The sequence below is a fragment of the Oncorhynchus tshawytscha genome, linkage group LG14, assembly GCF_018296145.1.
Source record: "Oncorhynchus tshawytscha isolate Ot180627B linkage group LG14, Otsh_v2.0, whole genome shotgun sequence".
Lineage (NCBI taxonomy): Eukaryota > Metazoa > Chordata > Actinopteri > Salmoniformes > Salmonidae > Oncorhynchus > Oncorhynchus tshawytscha.
The window spans coordinates 29,002,116-29,025,617 of NC_056442.1; the positions used below are offsets into that span (position 1 = coordinate 29,002,116).

Here is a 23,502-nt window from a genome sequence, read left to right on the forward strand (position 1 = left end):
AAAGCAGGCTGACGGTCTGTTTGGGAGTGGGTCTCTCACGCACAACAGCACCACTACGGTTTGAAGCATCATGGGAAGGAAATTCCACATACACATACACATACTAATAGAATGCATCCAATTTCCTCTTCCCTCTGCCTCTTCCTCTCTGTCTCTCTCCATCTCTGCCTCTCCCTCGCTTTCTCTCTCTCTCTCTCTCTCTGTATCTGTCTCCCTCTCGCTCTCTCACTTTCTCTTTGTCTCTATCTCTGTCTCTGTCACCCCCTCTTGCTCTCTCTCTCTCTCTCTCTCTCTCTCTCTCACACACACACGCACACAGACGCTCTCTTTTTGTCTCCCCCAGACATACATTCTCTCTCATGGCCCAAGCCAGTGGTGACCCATCATTCAGGGTGGTGGGGCAGAGACCCACCTGTTTTGAGACCCACATTTTTTTTTAAAAACGGTTTATTTTTAAATATATATATATATATATGGTACCAGTCAAAAGTTTGGACACACCTATAGTACTCATTCTAGGGTATTTCTTTATTTTTACTATTTTCTAAACTATGAAATAACACATATGGAATCATGTAGTAATGAAAAAAGTGTTGAACAAATCTAAATATATTTTAGATTCTTCAAAGTGAAAAAGAAAAAAAGGAATTTCACCTTTATTTAACCAGGTAGGCAAGTTGAGAACAAGTTCTCATTTACAACTGTGACCTGGCCAAGAATAAAGCAAAGCAGTTCAACAGATACAACAACACAGAGTTACACATGGAATAAACAAACATACAGTCAATAATACAGTAGAAAAAAAATCTACAGTGTGTGTGTGCAAATGAGGTAAGATAAGGGAGGTAAGGCAATAATAGGCCATGGTGGCGAAGTAATTTCGGCAGATAATTTTAAAAGGAGAGGGTCCAGATTGTCTAGCCTGGCTGATTTGTAGGGGTCCAGATTTTGCAGCTCTTTCAGGACATCAGCTATCTGGATTTGGGTGAAGGAGAAATGGGGAGGCTTGGGCGAGTTGCTGTGGGGGGTGCAGGGCAGTTGACCGGGGTAAGGGTATCCAGGTGGAAAGCATGGCCAGCCGTAGAAAAATGCTAATGCAGAACGCCACAGGATGTTTTTGTGCTGGTCAAGGGCAGTCAGGTCTGGAGTGAACCAAGGGCTATATATGTTCCTGATTCAACATTTTTTGAATGGAGCATGCTTATTTAAGATGGTGAGGAAGGCACTTTTAAAGCATAACCAGGCATCCTCTACTGACTGGATGAGGTCAATATCATTCCAGGATACCCCGGCCAGGTCGATTAGAAAGGCCTGCTCGCTGAAATCTTTTAGGGAGCATTTGACAATGATGAAGGGTGGTTGTTTGACAGCAGACCCATTACGGATGCAGGCAATGAGGCAGTGATCGCTGAGATCTTGGTTGAAAACAGCAGAGGTGTATTTGGAGGGCAGGTTGGTTAGGATGATATCTATGAGGGTGCCCGTGTAACCAGCCTTTGCCTTGATGACAGTTTGCACACTCTTGGCATTCTCTCAACCAGCTTCAGGAGGTAGTTACCTGGAATGCATTTCAGTTAACAGGTATGCCTTGTTAAAAGTGGCAGACTTGAAGGGACAGATAAGGCAACTGGCATCCTGGATGACATGTGAGAATGACCAAAAATAGGAAGTTCCTTCTCAGGGAAAAAGAGCTCAATACTGTTTGTATTTGTTCACATTATCCTGATTTGCCTAAATCAAGAGAACAACACTGAAAAGTGAGTGATCTGCCAACCTGACACTAAAGACTACTGAGCAGAAGTACTGACAGAGTACACCATGTATACAGTATATACAGTGGCAAATGTATTTTAGTAGGCCTAATTAATTGACACATTACAGTGTAGTGCTTCTCTGGGCGTCCATGAAATGCCAGAGATTTGATGTCTTTATCAGATTAGTCCAACTGTTCAGAGTAGAAAGGATACTGACAGTCTTATGATGATATTCTACTACACCATTAAACTCCTACTCAAAGGTAACTAGATTGCCCGTTGTTGACACTCAACCCCAAGCCCTAACCCAGGCAACCTCCAACCAGGTTGTGTTATCTTTCCCAGGAAGAGAAGCCCGGTGGCATAATTATCACCTGGGTGTAACCACATGGGCCACAACAGCCGGCCTCCTTTGAACTGCAGCCCTAAGGTCAATGTCCACCGCCTGTGAATAAGTGGCCTTAATCATCTCTAATCTACTGAGTAAATACAAAAATTCAATCTCCTGTGTGAGTATTAGATAGGATTAATCAAGAGGGTGGATAACCGTATAATGGTATGTCAGAGCATGGGCAATTACAGTTTAAGATGGCCAAACATGTGACACAGAGGTGACATGGACACTACACAACTGTTGAATGTTGAATTTCAAATATAGTGTTTAGAAATACAATTGAAGTTTTCTAGTACTTAACACTTGACAAATATTGTTGGAAGTTTTTACAGTGCTTATAAAGAGGTTATAAAACAACAAATAAAAATAAAGTATTCAGGTTTACATTAGTTTTAAGTTAACTAAGCTTGACGTAAAAAGAAAATACAGATTTAGCAAATACGTAATAAAGCAATAACATAGCTAGAACCATGCGTCATACTAGGACCATGTATTTTGGTCAATCATGTCACATGACCTGGATTTGAACCTTTATTTTAAGCCTTTTCCAGAAATGAGAAATAGACCAAATATGAAAGCAATTGTTTAAGGATGGTGCTGGACCATGTGACGTAAAAAGAAAAGGGGACAGTTTAATAAAAAAGCTTTAAATAAATGTTCACATTTAATTACATTTAACCTTTATTAACTAGGCAAGTCAGTTAAGAACAAATTCTTATTTACAATGACAGCCTACCCCAGCCAAACCCGGACGACGCTATGCTAATTGTGCACCACTCCATAGGGCGTGCACATGCACTGACTAAAACAACAACTTCAGAGAATAGTAGCTTACCTTGAAGCGGACCATCTTGAGCATCATCCTCGAGTCCAGGTGAAGACGCTGCTTCTTAAATGCAACAGATTCTCAGCAGGTCCAGAAACACTTCCAGTTCTACCTCCACTGTGCACAGTTTAGACTGTGCTCACCAAACCATGCAGTAATCACACCACAAATACCAGTGTCTTAAACACTGTCCTGATGTTAGTTTTCTGACAGACTGAATCCTGAAATCAGACTCTCTAACAACATACCAATGATAATGGTGTTCTGTTGAGTCTATTGTCTGTGGCCTGCTCTCCCCACTGCCTCTCTCTCCTTTGAGACCCTTTACAAAGCCTGGCTCAGTGCTTATCTGCCTGTTCATTCATTTGCAAAAAAAAAGACACACCCTCTTTTATCACTGGAAGAGCTGCTATTAGCACCCCCCTCCTAACCCTCCTTCCCCTTATTTTTCCACGGTTGCCCATCTGTTTGAATGACCACAAAGGATTTGCCTGTCCCCGTGTCAACAACCATTTCCATCTACATTTGTTTTATTTAATATCTCCCTCTCTGTGGCTTCTAATGTCATCACCCAGTCTGTTTCCATCCATGTTTTCCATGATCCAATCCCCTACAAACTTCCCCAGCCGACTCTCATCCTTTCAGCTGCTCCTCACTCCTAGTAATCAAGGAACAAATCAGGTCAGCCCTGAACTAATCCAATGCATGCTTATTCATTCATGCCTTCTTATTTATTGCACTAGCCGTTTGAACTTTAAAAATGTTTTTATCAAAATGCGTTTTTTGGGCAGAAATGCCTTCTCGAACATGGGAACGTTCATGTGCCTTAATATCAAACTTGTATGCCATCTGTAAATACAAATACAATAAATTACGAGCCTGGTTGGTTTAGCCACAGAAAAACTTCCCGCTAGCCGTGACTGGCTGAGATAATGAGTGGGCGGGACATGCCGAAAGATGAGTTTGGATTGGTCTGACTGGAGCTGGTCAGTGTGTCTAGGTAACCGTGTTGAATGTGGCTTTAAAAAAAAGTATTGCGTAGTAAAACTGCATAAACCTAATGTCAAGTTAAAGTGTACTGTTAGCTAGCTTATGTTAGCTGGCTGGCTCGCTAGTGAACGTTATGTGTATGCTCTCCACTTTCTAGAGGACCGAGTTTTGAAATCAGTGGAATTCAAGTATGATAGCTAAGGAGATGGAGAAAACACCCGTCTGGATTACATCTTCAAACCAAGGGCAACCATGCATGGCATCAGACAGGAGACGAGTCCAACCATGATGCATACAGGTAAGATAGTGTCACGTCTGCTCCTCCCCCCCACCCCCACGGCGCTTGAGGGCGCCAGGCTGCCCTGCATCACTCACTCCTATCATCTATTACGCACACCTGCTACCCTCGTCACGTGCATCTGCGATATTGGACTCACTCATCATCTGCTTATTTCCTCCCTTCTATTTGACAGTTCCCTTGTTTTGTTCCCCGCTGCTGTGTTGATTGTCTTTTGTTTGTGTTATCTGTTTGCTGACACTGTTCCTGTCTCGTTCCATGTCCGTTATTTATGAAATATTTTACTCCCGTACCTGCTTCGTCTCTCCAGCGTCATTCCATGTGACAGAATACAGCAGCCAACATACGAAGCATCGGGGAGTACTGGCGTTCCGGTTGGTATGGTGACATTGACTCTGGGTCGCCGCCGATAGAACCGGGGGTGCTTAGCCAGCTCGTTGGGCTTCCACGCCCTAGCTGGCTAGAGAGGTTTCCTTGCCCCGGTTGGCTTGGATGGCGCCCATCTCACATCGGGCCTCAGCCGGATCGTCAGTTCTTGTTTGCCCAGCCGGTCCAGGAGTTTGTTTTATTGTTGTTTTTGTTGGTGACGTCGGGGTGGATTCCGCCACTGATGGAACCGGGGTTGCCTAAGCCAGCCCGTCGGGCGTCCACGCCTTGGCTGGCTCGAGAGGTTTCGTTCCCTCGGTTGGCTCGGCAGGTTTCCATCCCACTTCACGCTCCGCTGGATTGTCGGGCTCCCTCTCTGCAGCAGGATTGACAGGCGTCTTTCCTAAGCCGGATGTTAGGCTACGATGCCTCGACCGGCTCGCCAGGCTCCCACGCTATTGTCCGTTCGTCAGGCTTCCACACCCCTACCGGCTTGCCCAGCACCCATGTCTCGGCTGGTTCGCCGGGTGGTGCCTGAGGAGAAGTCTGCCTCATGTCTGCTCCCGCTCCCCGGCGCTTGAGGGCGACAGGCTGCCCTGCATCACTCACTCCTATCATCTATTACGCACACCTGCCTTCCTTCGTCACGCGCATCTGCAATATTGGACTCACCTGGACTCACTCATCTGTTTGTTTCCTGCCCTATATTTGTCAGTTCCCTTGCTGCTGTATTGATTGTCTTTTGTTTGTGCTACCTGTTTGCTGACACTGTTCCAGTCTCGTTCCATGTCCGTTAATTATTAAATGTTTTACTCCCCGTACCTGCTTCGTCTCTCCAGCGTCATTCCATGTTACAGATAGTCTAGCTAGCTACATTTTCAGATATTACACATTTCTAATTTTGACAGAAAGTGGTTTCATTTCAAGTGTACTGTTTGCTAGCTAATGTTACCCAGCACATTTGTATTACTTTTGAATGAATTATATATAGCCATTGATTCTTACATTTACATTTAGGTAATTTAGCAGACTCTCTTATCCAGAGCAACTTACATTCAAATAAAGTAGATAAAAACAACCACATATTACAGTCATTGCAAGTTTTTTTTAAATGAAGCAGCTACCAGCAAAATCAGTGCTAGTAAGAAAAGACAACTGTGATTGTTAGTGCAAAAAATAAGTATACAGTGTTAGTTTATATATATATATACATACACAGTTGAAGTCAGAAGTTTACAAACACCTTAGCCAAATACATTTAAACTCAGTTTTTCACAATTCCTGACATTTAACCCTAGTAAAAATTCCCTGTCTTAGGTCAGATAGGATCACCACTTCATTTTAAGAATGTGAAATGTCAGAATAATAGTCGAGAGAATTATTTATTTCAGCTTTCATTTCTTTCATCACATTCCCAGTGGGTCAGAAGTTTACATACACTCAATTAGTATTTGGTAGCATTGCCTTTAAACTGTTTAGCTTGGATCAACCATTTTGGTTAGCCTTCCACAAGCTTCCCACAATAAGTTGGGTGAATTTTGGCCCATTCCTCCTGACAGAGCTGGTGTAACTGAGTCAGGTTTGTAGGCCTCCTTGCTCGCACACACTTTTTCAGTTCTGCCCACACATTTTCTATAGGATTGAGGTCAGGGCTTTGTGATGGCCACTCCAATACCTTGACCTCGTTGTCCTTAAGCCATTTTGCCACAACCTTGGAAGTATGCTTGGGGTTATTGTCCATTTGGAAGACCCATTTGCGACCAAGCTTTAACTTCCTGACTGATGTCTTAAGATGTTGCTTCAAATATCCACATAATTTTAATTCCTCATGATGCCATCTATTTTGTGAAGAGCACCAGTCCGTCCTGCAGCAAAGCACCCCCACAATATGATGCTGCCACCACCGTGCCTCACGGTTGGGATGGTGTTCTTCGGCTTGCAAGCGTCCCCCTTTTTCCTCCAAACATAACGATGGTCATTATGGCCAAACAGTTCTATTTTTGTTTCATCAGACCAGAGGACATTTCTCCAAAAAGTACGATCTTTGTCCCCATGTGCAGTTGCAAACCATCGTCTAGCTTCTTTTATGGTGGTTTTGGAGCAGTGGCTTCTTCCTTGCTGAGCAGCCTTTCAGGTTATGTCTATATCGGACTCATTTTACTGTGGATATAGATACTTTTGTATCCGTTTCCTCCAGCATCTTCACAAGGTCCTTTGCTGTTGTTATAGGTTTGATTTGCACTTTTCGCAACAAAGTACATTCATCTCTAGGAGACAGAAAGCGTCTCCTTCCTGAGCGGTATGATGGCTGCGTGGTCCCATGGTGTTTATACTTGCATACTATTGTTTGTACAGATGAACGTGGTTCATCAGGTGTTTGGAAATTGCTCCCAAGGATGATCCAGACTTATGGAGGTCTACAAAAAAAAATCTGAGTTCTTGAGTGATTCCTTTTGATTTTCCCATGATGTCAAGCAAAGAGGCACTGCGTTTGAAGGTAGGCCTTGAAATACATCCACAGGTTCACCTCCAATTGACTCAAATGATGTCAATTAGCCTATCAAAAGCTTCTGAAGCCATGACATCAAATTCTGGAATTTTCCAAGCTGTTTAAAGGCACAGTCAATTTAGTGTTTGTAAACTTCTGACCCACTGGAACTGTGATACAGTGAATTATAAGTGAAATAATCTATCTGTAAACAATTGTTGGATATATGACTTGTGTCATGCACAAAGTAGATGTCCTAACCGACTTGCCAAAACTATAGTTTGTTATCAAGAAATTTGTGGAGTGGTTGAAAAACGTCCGACTTCCTCTGAATAGAAATATATATTGTCAAATTAATTAATTTCATTCAATTATCTAATATATGAATGACCCGCCTTAGCAATCACCATCGTATTGAATATTCTAAAGTAGAATATGTAAAGATCAGCGTTTTGCTCCTTTATGGTCATTCGCTTGTTGCTGAACTCTTTTGCTCTCCTTTGACTGCTGCGCTCAGCCGAGACGAGTCACGTGTATGTCATATGACTGTCTGCGCCGTATTATCATTTTTCCTTCCTTTCCAAAACACAGACGAAGATGGCGGAAGAGCGACAGAACCTTTTGGACGATGAAGGGGATATCTCGTCTTCAGGTCCTAGAAATGAAAGCGGACCGGTTAGACCGATGTCCGCACTCTGTGACCCGAGACGGCTGCCTCACCGCATTTTCGTCCTGCTTTTTATGTGCTTTCTGGGATTCGGTGAGCAGGGCGGTTCCAACGAAATTCCAACCAAATTCTTTGGAGAGAGTTTAGGCTTCATTCAGCTAACTGACTATCAGACTAATTGCTTTTGGATATCAGACTTTGATTATCTTTCACAATGATGTCGCCTTCTATGACTGTATCAATCAAATACGAGCTGGTTTAGAATGTACAGTATCAGCACTTTGATGTATCAATTCTACCCACTGACAGCGTTACTTTGTTTCAGGAAGTTACTTCTGTTATGATAACCCCGCTGCTTTGCAGACTCAAGTCATACAGGTGAGGAAGGAGGACTGAAGTTTCCGTCTGTCACATCATGTCACTCCATCGTCATTGTAGCCTAGCCTGCTGTATGCCAGAGCCTTCCTCCGATGCTTCAGTATGGGAAATAACTATAGTTATTGTAGTTATTCTAACTCTATGGACACATTCGAGTTATATGGATGTCTGACTCTTCATGACACCACCATGATGTTGTAAGCTTGCTGATAAGTGAAACAAAGCAGTGTGTCACAAGGAAATGGCCCATTAGAACTAGCACAGCTACCTTTCTCTCGTCATCGTGCTCAAAGGTTTTCTAATACTGTAAACAACAGACGAACATCAGGTCATACCAGTTAGCGTATGGTTGGTCCATGCACTCTCAGTTCATATTGGTGTTTTTTCTTTGCCTTTGTTTTGCTTTCTTAAAGAGACCTTTCTAGTCATTTGGGCTACCAATGCACTGACATTCTCTGTCCTCTCTGGTCTGCACCAGGACATGAAGCTCAACACGTCCATGTTCATGCAGCTCTATGCCTGGTACTCCTGGCCCAACGTGGTGCTCTGTTTCCTGGGGGGCTTCCTCCTCGACAGGGTCTTTGGCATCAGGTAGGACCACAGGTTACTAGTTAAGCACGACTGTACTGACACCTGTTCCCTACATGATGGAATACTTGGTTATCGCCATCCAAGGATAACCGTCTTGTACTGGCGCGGACATGGTATTTAACCTCTTGCATCCAGTGACTACCTGGTTACAGTCACATAACGCATAGTGCTGTGCTTCTCGGAGCAGAAACTGTATGTGTACAATACATAAGTTGAGATTTATACCCTAGGATCCTTTTTACGTCACATTTGTATAATCTGTTTTCGGATTCTGTAATCACCCTGGTGTGTGGATGCTGGTTGTAGGTGTGTTTTTCCCCACACTGTCCTCCATGGCCAATACAACCTGTGTACCTACTGTAATATGGGTAGTGTTTGTCTGCCAGTGTGTTAGTAGGAAATCCCTAGTCTCACCATGAACCTCTGACAACAAAAGATGCAGGGGTAATTGTGTATGGAGGATTAATTTGAATCCATAATGAACTAGGGCTGTCATCTCCAGCAACACAAGGAGAGATAACATTGTGACGAACATGTTTATATTCACTTCAAATGATCCCCATGTAAACATAGTTTCTGTCACTGTGCTTCGCCTCTTCTGGTAGGCTAGGAACGATAATCTTCGCCCTGTTTGTCTGCGTTGGACAGGTAGGTGCACACCACATGATGGAGATGTGTTTGAGAGCTGCTCTTCTACAAAATGTGTAGTACAAATTCAATTGATCTATTTCCAGTGGTAATCTAGAGTGAATTCAGAAATGATTCAGACTCCTTTTAATTTTTCTACATTTTGTTATGTTACAAATTTATTCTAAAATGGATTAAATAGTTTTTTTCCCTCCATTAATCTACACACACTACCCCATGGTTTATACTTGTACTTCACTACATTCCCAGAGAAAATATGTACTTTTTACTCCCATACATTTTCGATGACACCCAAAAGTATTTGTTTACATTTTAAATGCTCAGGCAGGACCGCAATATGGTCCAATTCACGCACCTATCAATATAACGCGTTATCATCTCTACTGTCTCTGATCTGGCGGACTCACTAAACACAAATACTTTGTAAATTGTGTGAGAGTTGGGGTGTGCCCCTGGCTGCCCGTAAATAACAACAAGAAAATGGTTCCTCCTGGTTTGCGTAATATAAGGAATTTGATGTAGAGCATTGACATTTACTCCAGTATGACAATTGACTGTTTTATCCCCCACTGTACTTAAGTACATTTCAAACCAGATACTTTTATACATTTTTTTTAGTCAAGTAGGATTTTACTGGGTGACCTTTACTGAGCCATTTTCTATTTAGTTATCTTTACTTTTATTAAAGTATGACTGACCATTGAGTACTTTTTCCACCACTGTGTATTTCCACAGGTTATAGTTGCTGTTGGGGCACTTCTAGATCTATTCTGGTTAATGGAGATTGGACGCTTTGTGTTTGGGTAAGATGTATTTTAGACTATTTTGTCACTGAGCTAGTCCTTGCTACAGCTCCAAGCCACTTCTCTCCCCCTAACTAAGTGCTCTCTCTCTGAGTAGGATTGGAGGTGAGTCTCTGGCTGTGGCCCAGAACACCTATGCAGTGAACTGGTTCAAAGGGAAGGAACTCAACTTGGTGTTTGGTCTTCAGCTCAGCATGGCCAGGCTGGTAAGAACATGCTAGAAGCTAAATATAACGCCCTATATAGATAGATACAGAAGCACATACTTAAGGCTTTATTTATGTGGCTGATCAAGGAGTGTTGGGTTGTCTCCTCTCCCTCAGGGTAGCACGGTCAACATGAACATCATGGGCTGGGTGTACAACCGTGTCGCTGACCTGGTCGGCTCCACAGGACACACCACTCTGGGAGTCTCGCTCATGATCGGTGAGTTAAGTGTATGTGTTTAGTGATGTAGGGGTCAGCTGTTAGTTCACCCGCACCCACCAGCAGTTGATAGTAAAGCGATTGCGGGTGGGTTACTATGTGAAAATCTGAGCCCCACACCTGACCCCAACCCGCAAATATTGAAAATCTCTATATATTTTTGTCTTGCACACTTTATTGAACCATTACATTTCTCTTGAGCATATTAAAAGGATTGCACTTATTGAACAGCAGCCTATTGTTTTACTGAAACAAAACCAAATGTGAAACAATGAATGCATCTCTTGTAGGCCGACTGCACGGCTGTTTAAAAAAAATTGGGGTTTTAATTTATTGAACAATGTTTTTTCTTGAGCAATTGAAAATTCTTAGGCCTATTGAACAGTAGCCTATCATTTTACTGAAAGGAAACAATAAATGGACATCTTGTAGGCTAACCGCCTGTGTGGGCTAATCCTATACCGGTATATGATTCTTTTTTTTTTTTTATGAATGGGGGGAAGAAAAAAAAATTGGCTTCAAAGATCAATTGGCTACAACACAACAAAGTTTGGAAAATGAAAGTACCCACTGACCAGTTATGAGGCTATAATTGCCTACTTTGTCTTGCTTTTTTTTGCAGCACTGTTAATTTAACAGAATAGCGTCCCCTGTGCCGGGTTTCAGTCGGTTGCGCCTGGTTTCAATAACGTGCCCGGCAGTACTGAAGGCGCATTCACTCGATGTTCTTGATGCTGGAATGCAGAGAATTCTCTTTGCAAGAGACCGGAGTTGAGGGAAGGTACGCTCCTGCTTCTCCCAGAAAGCAAGCAAACTTTCCTCCACACAATCCTCCAGGGAAAAGTGAGTGCTTTGTACCTCTGGATTTCGTCGATCTCTTTGGCTTCTCTCGTCCTCCCAGTCCAGTCTCTCGTCCTCCCGGTCTCTTTACAGTTGGAAATGCAAGCAACTACTCCGTAAAGTGAATATTTAATAAGAGTAGGCCTAGTAATACTAATTATTATTATTATTATTATTATTATTATTATTATTATAATAAAAAGTTACCTTTGCTGAGATCCTCTGTCCGTGGTGGTGAAACTCCATCAGTGTCGGCGAAAGGCAGGTCCGTGGTGTTGAAACTTGACTGGGGAGTGGAGCGGCTGGCTCTGTCAGTCTCCTGGCTTGGTCATACACAGCGACTTGTTCTTTGTTGGGGAGCATCTTCAGTGTTTTGAATCTTTCCCAAACACTACTTTTCTGGCCTCCCTTCTCTTTACTTTCAACTCTCCATTCTGCAGCTTATTGATTTAAACTCCGACACCATCCTTCATTCCTCAGTGGATCCTCAGTGGGTTGATGTTAAATTTTTCTGCCCAAGTTCCCAAAAGCGTTTGGCGATTGGCACATTTATTTGGCAAGCATACAGTTAGGCCCTATATCTTAGGCACTAATGCCTGATTAAAAAAAACTCAATATAACTTAGATGGACACCAGAATTATACATTTATGTATTTTTTAAAAACATTGCATTGTTTCTCTTCATTCCACCCGCCCTTCATCCACACTATATTGAATGAACCTAAACCCACCCGCCCTGCTGATATAACCGCAGGGACTGCGGGTTATGAGTCAACCTGTGCATCACGTGTGTGTGCTTAGTATTTTATTAGGATCCACATATAACATGACATAATACAGAATCACCCTTTGTGTGTGTGTGTGTGTGTGTGAGTTAGTTGCGTGTCAACATTTGATCAGGAGGAGTGAGAGCTAAATTCCCAGGCCTGCTGTCTACATTGAGCCTCAGGTTACATCTCCAGCCCAGACAGCCCTGCCTGCAACACCATACCACTTCTATTACAAATGCTCTCTAATCTCTGCACAGAGAGGGATGGAGAAAAGAGGGGAGGGAGAGGAAAAAGCATTCCCCCCCCCCCTGTCATTTGTCTGATGAATCACGTGATGGAGGTTTCAGTTTCGTGATGCTCCGCCTCACTTCTCTTTTCACTTCTCCTTTCATGGTGGGTGTCCTCACTCGCTCCACGGGAATAAGAGGAGCCCAGCAGTCTGTGTGTTCTCTCCAGCAGGACTTAACCATACAGTCCTGTAACATTAGAATGGAATAATGGAGCCCCAGTAGATATGTGCTGATGCTTTACAGAAACTTCAGATGAACATTAAGCCTGTGAGATGGGTCTAATATGTCCATATCCTACTGTTAATTCAAACCAAATCCTACTGGATTTTGCCACATACTTACTGAAATTTCACCTGGTTAATAGAGAATATTTATTGGACTACAAACCCCTCTACTGTAGAGGGTGGGATGTGATGTGAGTGAGGGAGTGTGATGTAGAGATCTTCGATTACCCCCAAGAAATCAAAAGCATTCTGGCAATCGCTCTCGACAAAATCTAAAGTAAAACTTTTTGAGCTACTTTTTAATCTAATTACTCTGACTGTTGGTCCTAAAGGAAGCAGTCATGCTTATTTAGACCGAACTAGACGGGGCTTTAAAGACCCTTGGCAGGCTCTTCTCCTGAGGACTTACCCTATTGTGCTGCTGTAGGTTCATGAGCCACACCTACCTGTTCATAGCTGATGTAATGATTTTCCTGGCCTTTATCCCCCCTCACCCTTTCTCTCTCTTGCTCGTGCTCTCTCCATCTCTCTCTCCTTCTCCAGCTGGGGCGACATGTATATTCTCTCTGGTCTGTGCTCTGGTGTTGGGATACCTGGACAAGAGGGCCGAGAGGATCCTCAACAAGGAACAGGGAGCGACCGGTGAGCTAACACGGCAGTCAGTGACTGCCTCCGATGTGTGTCCCAATCAGAGCTGAACTACACCGGATAATGGCATTGACTGGGATGATGGTCATTATCTATGTGCTATGGTTATCATGTCCACTGTATTCTGACAATGTTGGTGTGAGGAGGGCGGTGGTAGAGGGTAGGTTCCTTCTGTTTACCTGTCACCATTAGCCAATCTAATTTTGCCTTGATGAATTTAGTTGATTTAAGGAGCTCTATCCACCTGGGAAACATCAAACTCCCCATTGTGTTGCATGTAATCTTGTCAGAATTGATTACTGGGAAGTTAGCCTGTGTTTCTACCATGCTCAGCGTTTCCCTGGGCTGGCTTTAGTGTGACGGGGCGGAGGTCACGGGTCATAGTACTACTTCCTGTGGGTTATTGCCTGGCTGTCACACTCCTTTCCCAAGGGGATGCTTTAGCCAAGACAGGCTCGGTGTGTTGAACATGTGTTTTGTGTGTGTGTAGGGGAAGTGATCAAGCTGACGGATGTGAAGGACTTCCCCTTCCCACTGTGGCTCATCTTCATCATCTGTGTGGGCTACTACGTGGCCATCTTCCCCTTCATTGGACTGGGACAGTGAGTAGCACACAAACCATCAGTCATCATGTCTTATCAGTCAAAACCCTCACCAATATTGCCAGCTTTATCACAAGTAGTTATTTGGGCTGCAAGGTGATTGTAGATCAGGGATTATGTGCTGCCACTTGTTCATGCCTGTCCCCTCAAATGCAATGTCTATTCTCCATCATGTAAAATACCTTGAGTGAATATAATATAATGAACTCTTTTGGAATAATGTTTTGCTCCCAAGCTGATTTTAAATCATTAACTTTTAGAGACCATGTAATCTAACTCCCTGAGTGGGTAGGAAAGAGAGTACTAGGAAGAGATTGGGGGGGGAGAGATACAGAGAGAGATGCGAGATATGGGGGAGAGGGATATGGGGGGAGAGTGGCGATGCCTGTTGAGCAAATGCATGTTATGGAATTAATTTTTTTATACAATACTTACCTGGCTGCTGGAGTCTGTTCAATACCATGTGCTGCGGTTCACCAATGTGTGGACCAGGTGCAACTCTACTTGGTAGCTGGCTGGAAGGGATGGTGGGTGATTGGTGTGTGTGCGTGCGCATGTGCTTGTGTGCTAAAGCACTCTGAGGAACTGGCAATTGCTCCCAAAGGCCCTGTATAGCAGCGTAAAGAGCACATTCCTCTGTGTTGAGTTGTAATGAATGCCTATAGAACAGGGATGTGCTTAATGTGGTGGTGGGATATGTTGCAGTGATAGTATGGACATACTCCGTACCACTCTGGTCTGGTGGGACTGTTCTTCTCACCTCTGTCGGTCTTCCCCTTGCAGGGTTTTCTTCATTGAAAAGTTCAACTTCTCACCTCAAGAAGCAAGAGCAATTAACAGGTAACACACAACTCTTTACCCTAGTCTGAGATGCCGGAGTAACTAATAAGACCAGTGATTCAATTTGGACAGAGTGAGGATGTGCCACTCAACTTTTTGTGAGGAGTTCTTCAAATGAGGTTTGTTTTAGCTCTCATCTCACCTCAGACTATGAACAGTCACAACACATTGTAACTGTGTCTCTGCCACCCTTCTAAACACAATCACTATCTCTCCCTCTGTGTCCCCTCTCTCCACCCTCTCCCTCTGTGTCCCCTCTCTCCACCCGCTCCCTCTGTGTCCCCTCTCTCCACCCTCTCCCTCTGTGTCCCGTCTCTCCACCCTCTCCCTCCGTAATCCCCTCTCTCCACCCTCTCCCTCCGTGTCCCCTCTCCCAGTATTGTGTACATCATCTCAGCCCCAGCCTCTCCTGTGTTGGGCTTCATGGTGGACAGGACAGGGAAGAACGTGATCTGGGTGCTGTGTGCCGTCGTCACGACACTCATAGCCCACATGATGCTCGCCTTCACCTTCTGGAACCCCTGGATCGCCATGGTGATGACCATTCTCCATTTTATTACCGTTAGAATGGCGCAGAGTGGTTCACAGCAGAATATGACCTTGGAGACATTTAGTAGGACATTCACTAGAAACCTAGTGTATGCAGTGATGAGCGGTGGGCCAGATTTGGATGCGCAACCTTGGATCACTTGGTCCTTTAACAGTTGCTTTTGTTTAGTCCTGCAAGACAATTACATCCTGCTTCCAGATGAATGAATTCAGATTTTAGATTTAGTTTATACATAGTAATTGAGTTGTATTGTGACTGGGTAACCAGGTATAGGGAATGGTGTTGATAATGGTACTGTGTATCTGTGTCCTCCAGTCCCTGTTGGGTTTGTCCTACTCCCTGCTGGCCTGTGCCCTGTGGCCCATGGTGGCCTTCGTGGTGCCAGAGCATCAGCTGGGGACCGCCTATGGCTTGTAAGTACACCTGCTCCTACCCACCCTTTCTGTGTAACCAGAAAAGTGCTTCATACCTACAGGCGTTTGCATTCTATCCATTATTTGTGACTGTGATGATGATGCTGTTGATGTTGTAGTTATTATTGTTGTTGTTGATGATGATGGTTGTGGTGATGCTGCTGTTGTTGATGATGACGCATGGCCTTCCTACCTCCCAGCATGCAGTCCATCCAGAACCTGGGCCTGGCTCTGATCTCCATGGCAGCAGGATCTATTCTGGACAACAAGGGATACCTCTTCCTGGAGGTCTTCTTCACTGCCTGTGTCTGCTGTGAGTAACGTGTGTGTGTGTGTGTGTGTGTGTGTGTATTGAGTCAACCAATAAATGTGTGTCTCTCTCTCTCTCTCTCTCTCTCTCTCTCAGTGGCGCTGATCGCGGTAGTGATGCTGTACTTTGTTGATTATCTACGAGGTAAGAGAGCTGGGAGCGGGCCTCCTGACACCATTAAACCACTCACAGTGGAGTGTGCCTTATGATATCACCACTAACCATGCTCTTTGATATTCTTCTCCCACCCTTTCTCTCCTTCTCCCTCTTTTCCTCTCCCTGCCACTCTCTCTCTTCAGGAGGAGATCTGAACCTCTCAGCCTCTGCCAGGGCCAAACTCCTGAAGGACTCCAATTCAGAGTGAGTATCCATGACCTTTCACCTCTCTCCCCCCTCTCCTCCTCTCACACTCAAATCAAATGTATTTATATAGCCCTTCGTACATCAGCTGATATCTCAAAGTGCCGTACAGAAACCCAGCCTAAAACCCCAAACAGCAAGCAATGCAGGTGAAGAAGCACTTAATAGACGAGCCACTGAATGTTAGGTTCTCAACCCACTCATGAGGAAGGCAAGGACCTTTTATCAATCTATTATTAAACATCCAACTGGTGCTGAACTAAAAAGAAAAGCCTACAACTGTGATATTCTTCACTAGGGTTCCCAACCTCTCTCACCTTATCTGAATGCTCAGAGATAGTTGTAAGAGAAGCTCTACCATATATGATCCCAAGTGGGTTGAATGAAAACATTTGAGGTTTGTAGTTAACATTCTGAATTAACATGTGCAAGCGTCGTATATCATTTGACCGCTCTGGATGAAGTAAAATAGATTTAGACTTTGAGCAACTCTTGCTATAGACAAACTCTTGATATAGACAATCTGCATAATGTTTTCATGCTCCTTAACCAGTTCTGGCTCTCCTAAGTCGGCATACACTGTTTCTGGGTGTGGCCCATGTGTTGAACCTGCTTCTGCTCGTATGTGTAGTGTCACTGCTCGGCCCAATTCCTCTCCAACACATTGTCCCTTTCCCTCTGCCCTTGTTTACTTGCCCATGCAGATGTGAAAAACAGTATGAAGCTGTTTCACTTCTCAACAAGGGCAGTAGAGAAGGACTGGATTTATGGTTCTAAATGGTCTGTGTCTGGCTGTGTGCTGAGTATCCCAGACTAATGCATTGGCCCTGTCCTGTACTGTTTTCCAGGTGAGCGGTCACACAGTCCTGGGCCCTCTGTACCAGCTGGCTGCACGGACATGACCACAGCTGTCAATCACCTGCTAGGGGGCCTGTCTGCACTACTCACTTCTCCAGCCTTGCATTGTCACTGACCCCTCCCAGCAACATACTGACCCCTCCCAGCAACATACTGACCCATCGCAGCTCAGATGCTGACCCCTCTGCTCTGACATCACATACCAACGCCGCCGCCTCATCGTCTCTCTGACTGCTCCCTCCAGTGGCTGTGTCAAGGGCTGGCTAATGACTGATTGGTGTTGTGTGCATGCTTTGGAACCTCAAACCTCAGCACCAATCATACTTTAATGTCAGTAGAGCGGGGCACCAGAAAGCACTTTTTAAAAAGTTTATAAATGTCTAGAACAAGACTCCAGGCTGAGTGACTTTTACTTCAGACATGTAAAGTTATTCACCGATAACTCACATCCAGATATGTCTTTTTGCTTAGTAAAGTCACCCACACCATAAAAGGTGAAATGGTTAGATTTCTTCATCTTTTAAGCATCTCTCTCTAAAACCAGGATGTTAGAAAGTACTTAGATTGTCTATCAATGTTATGTATGTTTTGAAAAAGGAATATTGATCAGATAAGTATTTGACATTTTCACTTCCAAGTTTTTGATTATCAAAACAAACAGTTGGTGTGCTTAACTTCTATACGCCCATAAATGTATAATCATCATGAAGAAAATGTCATCAAATAGGGAACACGAAACCAACCAACCAATCTCCTTTCCCGGCTTTTGTATAGCGTGAGGTCATTCTGAACAGTAATCATATACACATGATCTAGTTTGACAGATTTATGCTGGAGGATTTCAGAATCGGCATTGGGTTTAGTTCTTTATAGCGTTGTTCCTTCATTAATTCCTTTCTTTGCTCCTGGCTGGTCATAGAGGCTCGTAAAACGTTACACCGTCACACTGTCACACCGTCAAGGCTTTATCACTTGTCAAAGTGATAAAGAAATTTTAAAGGGAAACATTTTATATTTCAATTCACCCAATGTACAAAAATAACACCACATTTTGAAAGCAGCAGTTTTACATTGACCTTTGAGAAAATGACCTGGTTATGTGTATGAAGGAGGACTTTTAACAATACTATAACATTGGCAATTGGGTGGAAACCCTCTGCTGTACAACTGAATGAAAGGATAAATACTTTGTTTTGTTGATGTTTATTGATCATTCTCAGGAAATTGCCAAGAGATACTTTCATATGTTGAAAACCACTAAATCAAATGATCATTCTAATGACAAAATCACTTCAGTCTTTAATCCTGAGTCAGTTTTCTGCAGGACAACCTGAGCTTGAACCAAGTGGCCTGTCGTAGCATAGTATTAGGTCAAATTATTGTGGTAGAGGAAGCCTATCCATATACCATTGAAGTTGTGATGGCTGTTTGTTTGTCTTAGCTGCAGAATAGTCTCTGTGTAAATTTCACTAAGAGTGCTGTCTGTTTTTGAGTTGAACTAACAAATGTCTAACGGCTCTAAATAACATGTTCTATTGCCTAGAACTGCCTAGAGCACGGGGCTCCAACCCTGTTCCTGGAGAACAACGCTCCTGTAGGTTTTCACTCCAACTCCAGCTCTAAATAACATGTTCTATGGGTACTACTGCCTAGAGCACGGGGCTCCAACCCTGTTCCTGGAGAACAACCCTCCTGTAGGCTTTCACTCCAACCCCAGTTGTAACTAACCTGGTTCAGCTTATCAACCAGCTAATCGTTAGAATCGGCTGTGCTGTATTAGGGTTGGAGTGAACCTACAGGACGGTAGTACTTCAAGAACAGGGTTAGAGCCCCCTGGTCTCGAGGTACCATGTGTAGTCTTACATTTCATAATATACTTGTTGTAATTTTAAATCGCCACAGTTAGAATATTACACATTTAATGACAATTTGGTTAAAAAAAATAACTAAAACAAGCGGATGTTCTTGTTACATAGCTGATGTTCACTGTGGATGTTAAATAACATCAGGCCATTGTGTCCTTGCCAGATCTGATTGTCATTCTGTCGGATCAAATTGACTTTTATATACAACAGTATTGTCTCAGGACGGCAAATAAAAGTTTGTAAAAACAGACCCATTTGAATTATTTTCACCATGATGATGATTATTCCACTCCCCCTGCTGTCCATGTAGGGTTGAGAGGAGTCAGAGGGTCAGTCAGCAGACTGAGGAGAAACTGCCCAAACTCAGGCCCATGTCTGCTTTTGGCCTGCGCAACTGCTACCTCCCCCCACACACACACACACACTTTACACACATAGATGCTAAATTCCCTTCTCCTTCCTCCAGATCCCAGATCAGTACTGTACCCACCTGTCCTCACTGGCAGGAGTGTACTGAAGTAATGCGGCCTACTCTGCACTTCACCCCCTCGACATCTAAACCCAGCCTGTCCATAGCTGCAGGAATCGGTTGGGGGAGGTTTATGTCAGTCCGCTAATACAGGACTACTTTTGTGAGAAAAAAATATCCCTCCCAAACATGTAAAGTGTTGGTTCCATGAGCTGATAATTGAATGTTAATTCCTCTACCATAAGTCATCTCCAACATAGTTTTGGAGAATTTGTCAGTACATCCAACTGGCCTCACAACCGCAGACCACATGTAACCACACCAACCCAGGACCTCCACATCTGGATTCTTCACCTGCAGGATCGTCTGAGACCAGCCACCCTGACAGCTGATGAAACTGAGGGCTATTTCTGTCTGTAATAAAGCCCTTTTGTGTGGAAAAACTCATTTTGATTGGCTGCGCCTCTGCCCAGTCATGTGAAATGCATAGATTAGGGCCTAATACATTTATTTAAATATACTGATTTCTTTATATGAACTGTAACTCAGTGAAATTGTTGCATATACAGTATATATAGAGAGTTTTTATTTTTACTATATTGTAGAATAATAGTGAAGACATCAACAACTATGAAATAACACATGGAATCATGTAGCAACCAAAAAAAGTGTTAAACATAGTTTGTCTTCACTATTATTCTACAATGTAGAAAATCATTTAAAAAAGAAAACCCCTTGAATAAGTAGGTGTCCAAACTTTTGACTAGTACTGTATATGTACACAGTGCCTTCGGAAAGTATTCAGATCCCTTGAGTTTTTCAACATTTTGTTAGGTTACAGCCTCATAACGTTTATTAAAATGTTTTTTTCCCCCTCATAAATCGACACAATGCCCCATTATGACAAATCAAAAACCTTTAAAAAATGTTTTTTGTTTGTTATGTATTACAAATAAAAAATGAAATATCACATTGCCTTAAGTATTCAGATCCTTTACTCAGTACTTTGTTGAAGCACCTTTGGAAATGATTACAACCTCAAGTCTTCTTGGATATGACGCCAGAAGCTTGACACACCGGTATTTGGGGAGTTTCTTCCATTATTCTCTGCAGATCTCTAAAGCATTGTCAGGTTGGATGGGGAGTGTTGCTGCACAGCTATTTTCAGGTCTCTCCAGAGATCAGGTTCAAGTGCTGGCTCTGGCTGGGCCACTCAAGGACATTCAGAGACTTGTCCCGAAGCCACTCCTGCATTGTCTTGGCTGTGTGCTTAGGATCATTGTCCTGTTGGAAGGTGAACCTTCGCCCCAGTCAGAGGTCCTGAGTGCTCTGGAGCAGGATTTCATCAAGGTTCTCTCTGTACTTTTCTCCATTCATCTTTGCCTCAATCTTTACTAGTCTCCCAGTCCCTGCTGCTGAAAAACATCCCCAAAGCATGATGGTGCCACCACCATGCTTCACCGTAGGGATGGTGCCAGGGTTCCTCCAGACATGACGCTTGGCATTCAGGCCAATCATGGTTTAAATTTTGGTTTCATCAGACCAGAGAATCTTGTTTCTCATGGTCTGAGAGCCTTTAGGTGCCTTTTGGCGAATTCCAAGCGGGCTGTCATGTGCCTTTTACTGAGGAGTGACTTCCGTCTGGTCACTCTACCATAAAGTCCTGATTGGTGGAGTGCTGCAGAGACGGTTGTTCTTCTGGAAGGTTCTCCTATCTCCACAGAGGAACTCTGAAGCTCTGTCAGAGTGACCATCGGGTTCTTGGTCACCTCCCTGACCCCAATTGCTCAGTTTGGCCGGGCAGCCAGCTCTAGGAAGAATCTTGGTGCCTCCAAACTTCTTCCATTTAAGAATGATGGAGGCCACTGTGTTCTTGGGGATCTTCAATGCTGGAGAAATCTTTTGGTACCATTCCACAGATCTGTGCCTTGATACAATCCTGTCTCAGGGCTCACCGGACACTTTGTTCGACCTCATGGCTTGGTTTTTGCTCTGACAACTGTGAAATCTTATATAGACAGGTGTGTGCCTTTCCAAATCATATCCAATCAATTGAATTTACCACAGGTGGAGTCCAATCAAGTTGTAGAAACATCTCAAGGATGATCAATGAAAACAGGATGCACCTGAGCTCAATTTCAAGTCACATAACAAAGGATCTTAATGCTTATGTAAAGAAGGTATTTCAGTTTTTTATTTTGAATAAATTAGCAAAATTTTCAAAATGTGTTGCTTTGTCATTATGGGGTATTATGTGTAGATTGCTAAGGCTTTTTTTCTTCATTTCATCCATTTTAGAATAAGGCTGTAAAGTAACAAAATATCGAAAAAGTTAAGGGGTCTGAATACTTTCCAAAGGCACTGTGGTAAATTCAATATATATATATAATGATTTATTTATTTTTAATTAGGGGGTGCTGCTGCACCCCTACTTCCTGTGGCTATGAGTCTGTGTCCATGTCTAAAAAGGTACAAAAGATCCTCCACTAAAATGTTCTTTCAGGTGCTTTATTGAATCGGCTTTCTATTCCGCAACAAAGTCTCCTTCACTCACGCCGCCAAACTTACTCTAGTAAAACTGACTATCCTACCGATCCTCGACTTCGGCGATGTCATCTACAAAATTGCTTCCAACACTCTACTCAGCAAACTGGATACAGTTTATCACAGTGCCATCCGTTTTGTCACTAAAGCACCTTATACCACCCACCACTGCAACTTGTATGCTCTAGTCGGCTGGCCCTCGCTACATATTCGTCACCAGACCCACTGGCTCCAGGTCATCTACAAGTCCATGCTAGGTAAAGCTCCGCCTTATCTCAGTTCACTGGTCATGATGGCAACACCCATCCGTAGCACGCGCTCCAGCAGGTGTATCTCACTGATCATCCCTAAAGCCAACACCTCATTTGGCCGCCTTTCGTTCCAGTTCTCTGCTGCCTGTGACTGGAACGAATTGCAAAAATCGCTGAAGTTGGAGAATTTTATCTCCTCACCAACTTCAAACATCTGCTATCTGAGCAGTTAATCGATCGCTGCAGCTGTACATAGTCTATCGGTAAATAGCCCACCCATTTTTACCTACCTCATCCCCATACTGTTTTTATTTATTTACTTTTCTGCTCTTTTGCACACCAATATCTCTACCTGTACATGACCATCTGATCATTTATCACTCCAGTGTTATTAATCTGCAAAATTGTAATTATTCGCCTACCTCCTCATGCCATTTGCACACAATGTATATAGACTCCCCTTTTTTTCTACTGTGTTATTGACTTGTTAATTGTTTACTCCATGTTTAACTCTGTGTTGTCTGTTCACACTGCTATTCTTTATCTTGGCCAGGTCGCAGTTGCAAATGAGAACTTGTTCTCAACTAGCCTACCTGGTTAAATAAAGGTGAAATAAAAAAATAAAAAATGCAGTTACTGATAAGCTATTGCTGTACCTTGTATACATTGCTATGAAGCCACACTCATGCCTTTTGCTTGTTTATTACAGTTTCTAAGCTAATCACTAAATTACATTTGATAGTGTAAAAGAGCTAATATATACATAGTAACTATATTTGTATCTTTAAAGTACTATTTGGTGTAATAATATGTGTTTTCCATGCCCTGTAAGTGTGAAGTCTCTGAGTGTTTTTTTGTTGTCTGCATGTGCCTCAGCAATGTGGATATGTTTTTCAACTGTGTCAACACCAGAGGGCACTATTTATCTGCGATACGATATGTAAGTCAATGTTAGAGTACCTCTGAATTTGAATGGACTACCTTTTGTTGAACATGCCTACAGGTGAGAATATTACCTTCGTGACTGAATACATTGAAG

At 43.2% G+C, this 23,502-nt stretch overlaps 2 protein-coding genes across 13 annotated transcripts in view; one reads left to right on the forward strand and one right to left on the reverse strand.

Annotated features, from left to right (window-relative positions):
• LOC112266940 (pleckstrin homology-like domain family B member 1) overlaps positions 1-3,062 on the reverse strand; it is a 102,668-nt gene extending 99,606 nt beyond the window's left edge. For 3 of the 11 annotated variants that reach the window (XM_042297284.1, XM_042297278.1, XM_042297281.1), the window contains exon 1: positions 2,984-3,059. In XM_042297284.1, coding sequence (XP_042153218.1) covers positions 2,984-3,010 — 27 coding nt within the window. In that variant the 5' untranslated portion in view covers positions 3,011-3,059. Of the gene's footprint in view, positions 1-2,983 lie in introns of all 11 variants that reach the window. The other 8 variants (XM_042297277.1, XM_042297283.1, XM_042297285.1 and 5 more) reach the window with 6 other exon arrangements.
• A 4,613-nt stretch (positions 3,063-7,675) lies between these two features.
• On the forward strand, positions 7,676-19,449 carry mfsd1 (major facilitator superfamily domain containing 1). Of its 2 annotated transcripts, XM_024444897.2 has the most exons (16): positions 7,676-7,876; positions 8,109-8,161; positions 8,640-8,752; positions 9,358-9,400; positions 10,136-10,203; positions 10,301-10,409; positions 10,527-10,629; positions 13,297-13,395; positions 13,892-14,003; positions 14,787-14,843; positions 15,221-15,377; positions 15,709-15,806; positions 16,007-16,119; positions 16,213-16,260; positions 16,416-16,476; positions 17,325-19,449. In XM_024444897.2, the coding sequence occupies exons 1-16, from the start codon at positions 7,714-7,716 to the stop codon at positions 17,326-17,328; spliced, it is 1,401 nt and encodes a 466-aa protein (XP_024300665.1). In that variant the 5' UTR covers positions 7,676-7,713; the 3' UTR covers positions 17,329-19,449. The 2 variants fall into 2 exon arrangements, with proteins under 2 accessions (XP_024300665.1, XP_024300666.1); XM_024444898.2 differs by lacking the exon at positions 17,325-19,449 and having other exon boundaries at positions 16,416-16,480.
• Positions 19,450-23,502: the final 4,053 nt, after the last annotated feature.